The 6218-nt window shown below is 35.6% G+C and overlaps 1 protein-coding gene across 1 annotated transcript in view; it reads left to right on the plus strand.

The window, feature by feature from the left end:
- The window catches only part of LOC106871452 (dynein axonemal heavy chain 5), a 358231-nt gene that overhangs the window by 321852 nt on the left and 30161 nt on the right, over positions 1–6218 (plus strand). Inside the window, exons 70-71 of the mRNA XM_014917924.2 lie at positions 717–899; positions 4194–4437. Coding sequence (XP_014773410.1) covers positions 717–899; positions 4194–4437 — 427 coding nt within the window. The remainder of the gene's footprint in view (positions 1–716; positions 900–4193; positions 4438–6218) is intronic.

Consider the following 6218-nt stretch of genomic DNA (forward strand, 5'->3'; position numbering starts at 1 on the left):
AGAGAGAGAGAGAGAGAGAGAGAGAGAGAGAGAGAGATTAAAATGTATTAAATGATTATGATTGCTACAAACATATCCTTCTTTCATATTTACATAAAGAAAAACAACACAGACATACACATATTAAATAAAGTGTGTGTGTGGTGTGTGTGAGAGAGATATAGTTGCAACAACAGAAATCATTTAATACATCTTAATGTTTCTCTCTGACTAATTTTTCTGCCCACAGCACCAAAATTTTAATTCATTGTCAGTTCTACATTTTGTCACTGATATACAGATATCCATTGTGAGAAAGGTTTCCTTTTCCATGTCTCATCAATATTTCATTGGTCATCATATACATTTGGGATAACAAGTTAATGATACATTTGTGATAACAAGTTAGTTTGTCAACCAGAATAAAAGTCAAAATTTTCATGGTACCAAAAAGTCTTGGAAGCTAAATGCCTGATGTCAAATAAGTCAGCATTGAATCAGTGATGCCAAATAGGTGGGATTAAATATGTGGGATTGCAATGATTAAATAGGTGGGATTGCAATGATTCTAATCCATTGTGTCAAAATTTTCTACCCTTAATAAACATGATGTATACTATGAATCTGCAACAATCTGGTGCCCTGTCTGTAAATGATATGCCAGGGAAACCATGAAACTGGCTGTATGCTCCTTAAGGAATAATGTGGACTAACCATACTGCAATGATTAATTCCAGGTAAAAATTGGTGACAAAGAAGTAGACTTTGACAAATACTTTCGCCTGTACATCACTACCAAATTGTCAAATCCTGCATATACTCCTGAAATTTCTGCCCGCTCCTCTATCATTGATTTCACTGTTACTTTAAAAGGACTTGAAGACCAGCTTCTTAGCATTGTTATCCTAAAAGAGAAACAGGTAAACTTATTTCATTTTCATTTTCCACTGAGTGTACGTGATTGTATTTAGAGAACTGTTTCACTTCCCTTAAGCTGCTGTTTTTGTGGGGAAAAAAAGAATGAACTTTACAACAGCCCATCCCTTATTAAGCTGAACTCAGTTGGATCAATTCACAAGTGAGATTTGTGATATATGTCAGTAAATTAGAAAATATAGCTATTTATTTATGGATGGAGGCAAGGGACACAGTCACCTCAGGTGCAAGTGTGAAGGAATGCAAACATCCTCTGGCATCCAGTTCTTGTTAATTCAAATCAGGAACCAAAAATGTTTTTGATTTTGGGTACTGAAAATCTTTACTATGCCACTGACACTATTGGTCTTAGAAACATAAATATTAGTTTCAAGTTTTGGCACAAGACCAGCAATTTCAGGAGAGGGGTAAGTCAATTACTCAACTGGTACTTATTTTATTGACATTGAAAGGATGAAAGGTAATGTCAACCTTGGTGGGATTTTAACTCAAAAACATGAAGAAAAATGAAATAGTGCTAAGCATTTCACCCAGTATGCTCTCACACAGTGGAAGTGAACCTGTGAACTGTGTGGTTGAGAAGCAAACTTCATACCACCCAGCTATGCCTTGATAAATATAATGATTTCTTAATGGATTAACTAACCAATCAAGAAAGGAGCAGAAGTGGGAGACACAACTAACCACTGAATGTAATACAAACACTTTGGAGCAGGTGGTTATTTTATTTGTTTTCAGGGCTGAGGTGATGTTTTCTCAATGGATATTGCAGCAGAAAGAGATATCATTAATGGCATTAATATCTAAGTTTGATGCATTGAGAGTATCACATTAGTGTCTTATTTCTGATTTCTGAGTTATTAAATTGAACCAATCAATCATTGTTCAATAACAAATTATTGATTTACTGCAGAGTTTTGACTGCAGTATCAGATTTATAAAAGCAAGAGATTTGTAATGGGAAATGTTTTATGTCCTGTGTGACAGTAACTTTTAATGAATTGGTCTCTGGAGGAAAGGACTGTGTCTGCCAAGACCTGTGAGATTGATGTGGTTATTGTTCTTCTGAAAGAGCTACAGCATGGCCAGCAGAGTGACTCCTAGAGAAATGATGTTTTGGGGACTAAGAATTGTGTGAAGTGGTTAGTGCAGTGTTTGAGTGGTGAACAAAGAATGGGAAGAGAGTGGAATGAGGCAGGTGTGCTTCAGTATAAGTGGTACAAGATTATGAAGCAGGTATACCTGTAGAAGTGATAGAATAGGCAACAAGATGTTTCAGCCATGAGGAATAAGCTACAATGTACTGGAGAGCACAATTTGATGATATTTTGTGCTGATGCAACATAGCGTTCTCTGTGGGACAAGCCCATAGAAGTTCAGGTTTCTGCCACTAGTAGCCACTTGATTCAACCCTCAGACATCAGTCTGCCAACTGGCATCATCGACCAAAGTGATATCATCAGGTTGTGCATTTTTTGTTTTGTAGTGCTTCTCCCCTGTTTGTCGGTTTTTGCAATGGCTGAAATAAAGGAACAGCATGCTTCCATGAAATTCTGTTTTCTGTGGGGAAAAACGGCAGCTGAAGCAGTTGTTATGCTTCAGACAACTTACAAGAATGCTACCAAGAGCAAACCACAAGCTTACAAGTGGTTTTCATGCTTTAGAAACGGTCACTTGTTGCTGAAGATCAACGTCACTCAGGGTGACCGTTGACCTCCCAAATGAATGAAAACATCTTGAAAATTCATGAACTGATCTTAAAAGGCCGTCGCTGAACAATTGATGAACTTGTTGATATAACTGGTGTATCCTAGTACTTCTGCTATGTCTTTACTTGATGAATCTGGAGGGAATGGAAAAACTTCAAGCCTTCTGTAAAATCTCTGAGATTAGTGTGGTTGATATCATTAATGTTTTTTTTTAAACTGTGGCAGGTCAACACCTGTGGGAAAAACACGTTTTGATACAACTAGATGACTAGAGGTAGAAAGACTAGTTGGTTGGGAGTACCTTAGTAATAGAGGTGTTAGAAAGGCCAGCTCCAAGGAGACCATTATAGTTATGATAAAAAAAAAAACTGTAAGGGGAGACAGCATGTTTGTGGACCAGAAGCTAGAGCTAGGATCAAATGACAATCATCAAGTGGCTCATCTCTAGATGTGGTCCAGGATGTCTGCACACAGACTAGAACATTCCAGTTGTAGATACAGTGTGCCATTGTGGGCCTCACTTGAGCCTTGTAGAGTGTCAGCAGCTGTTGGAGGCTGAAGTATTTTTTGACCCTGAGGAAAAGGGTTAATCTTTGGGCTGTGGACATGGTTATATGAAGGGTTAGCTCTCACTTGAATAGTTCCTCTATGAGAGTATAACCCAGCATTTGCGGTAACTGTGAGAGCTCTAGCCAAGTGCTGCTTATGTTTAGAGGAGATGTGGTAGAGTTTCTTCTTAGTATAAGCAGTGCTTGAATTGTTTTGCTGCTAGAAGGGAATGAAAGGCTATGTCATATGCAAAAGAATAGAGATTGTTGGATGAGGTGACAATGAAGTTGTTGATGTATGGAAGGAAGAGAATGAGGAATAAATCTGAACTGTGGAAAATATCAGAGTTGACTGAGAATGGAACAGAAAGAGCTACATCAACACAAGCTACAATAGTGTGATCAGACAGGGAGCTACCAATTCAAGAGAGGAACAAAATGGATAAGGCCTGTAGGAGACCAGTTCTGATTGGAGATTTGTATGCCAGATACATTCGATGCTTGTCTAGGTTGTTGATTATTTGGAGCAACAATATTGTTTTTGCCAAACTTCTCTGAAGTGAGAATCCAGTGGTGAGTGATGTTAGAGGGCTGGTCTCCAGTAGATCTGGCTCTTCAGAAGCCATAATGGTGGTCACTGAAGACAGAGATAAAGTTTCAAGGTGTCGGAGGACACCATTGTTAATGGCTGCTTCCAAATGATTGAGTAATTATCAGTAGAAAGTGAAAGATTAATGAGTATGGTGAGTTTCGGAGCATGTTCTGGGCTGTAGTACCTGCGTATGATGGGAGGTATATTGTCAGGGGACTGGTAGTCATGTTTGTTTGAAGCAATTAAAAGTAAGTTAGAGTCAAGATTGAAATAAAACTTGAATACTGCATTGAACAACACTCATGTATTTGTATAAGCATTAAGTTAATAAAATGTAGAAATAATTTAGATATTACTAAAACAGCTGATAATAAAATGCTGTGTTCAAGTTGAATAAATTTCTTTTAATTTTACATCCTCTGTTTCCAGGAATTGGAAAGTGAAAGGACAAAAATGCTGGAAGAAGTTACATCAAATAAGCGTAAAATCCAGGAATTAGAGGATGCCTTACTCTACCAGTTGACATCTACAGAAGGTTCTCTTGTTGAAGATGAGTCTCTGATACAGGTGTTGGAGAATACTAAAACTACAGCTGTAGATATTGCAGAAAAGCTCAGGGTTGCAGCAGATACAGAAATCATGATAAATGCTGCCAGAGAAGAATTCCGGCCTGGTAAATTAATAACCTCACTCATTAGAGGGGAAACCTAAACTCAATGACTAATGTTAATAAAACCGAGTCAGGGTAAAGGATAAACTTGTCAGGATAGCAAGTTCAAAATTTTAATTATCGCAAATTAGAATTAAAATTACAATGAATGTGTGAAACATTAACTCAGGGAGTAATATTAATTTGATCCTTGGCCTGTATTTGGATTAGAGAAAGGGTAAATCTACTGAATTTCGATTATGAAGGTTAGAAAACTATGATGATTAGAAGGTCAGACAATATTATAATGACGTGTATTATTACTATAGTTTCAAATGATATATATTTTTAGTTATTGAGGCAATAAATTCTTGCATAAAAAAACTGCAAAATTCTCTCAGTCATATCAAATATAAGGTGGTGTGTAAAGTTCTGAACACGTAATTTATTTGATTTTCTTATAACTCTATGAAATAATTATACACCCCAGTTTTAGCTAATCAAATTATGAATATATATTTTTAAAAAAATAAGATAGACAAGAATCTTTTGTTACTCAATTACAGTATACTAAAGATATCTTACTTGTACTTTATTTGGGACAATATTCCATGAGATATTTGGTTGCATGGGATCATCCAGTTGTATGAGACAGAATCTATTATGGTTTCATGGATGTCAGGATATATTCTTTTAAGTTTGATATCCAATTGGTTTTGTAGTATATCTGAAGAATTAGGTAATAATTTTTGGTAGAGACAATTTATTATATACAACTTTTCTTTTGGAATAATAAATAAGGAACTAAGTCAATGAAGGGATCTCTATGTTGTCACTAGACCAGATGAAAATAGCAGCCAATTTTTCTCAGATCAAATGTTACCATATTAAAAAGAGAAGAAAAGATGACAAAATTTATTCTGAATATAGTATATCTAAAACAGTGGTTCCCAAAGAGGGTGGTATTACACCCCGCTAGGGGTAGTGGAAAGTTGCAAGGTGGTGTTGAAGAAAAGTGGGGCACTAATGGGGTAGTGATTCATGTAAAAATAGGGGTGATAATGGGGTGGCAATTCATATAAAAACAGCAAAATAATGAGGTCATTAGGTTAAGTTTTATTTGTGAAATACAGTTGCTTTGAATTTGTGGGGGTGCTAGGAATGTGGCCTGGGTGTCAAGGGGATGGCAGCCTGAAAAAGTTTGTGAACCACTGGTCTAAAAGATTGAAAAATTGAGGCAAGAACATGTTTGATCATGAGTCTGACTTAGGGTTACTTGGGGGCTACTCAACAAGAGTAACTTCAATAGCTGCCCTTATTTGTTGCTTTACAGGCGACATTTCATTTGGTCATTATTTAACTACTTGCAGTTGTGTGTACATACACACATACATGCATGTATGCACACACACACACACACACACACACATATAATATACATATATATATATATATATATATATATATATACGTGTGTGTGTGTGTGTGTGTGTGAATAAAAATAAATATAAAAAATGAAAATAAAAATAAATACAAAAATATACAAAAAAAAAGGGTTTTGTATGATCGTGTATAGAGGAATATATTATTTAAAGGAGTTCCAACTCTGTCTGTTTTTTATGTTTTATTTATATTCTTATAAGAATATAAATAAAACATAAAAAACAGACAGAGTTGGAACTCCTTTAAATAATATATTCCTCTATACACGATCATACAAAACCCTTTTTTTTTGTATATTTTTGTATTTATTTTTATTTTCATTTTTTATATTTATTTTTATTCACACACACACACACACACAT

The sequence above is a fragment of the Octopus bimaculoides genome, chromosome 10 (assembly GCF_001194135.2).
Source record: "Octopus bimaculoides isolate UCB-OBI-ISO-001 chromosome 10, ASM119413v2, whole genome shotgun sequence".
Classification (NCBI taxonomy): domain Eukaryota; kingdom Metazoa; phylum Mollusca; class Cephalopoda; order Octopoda; family Octopodidae; genus Octopus; species Octopus bimaculoides.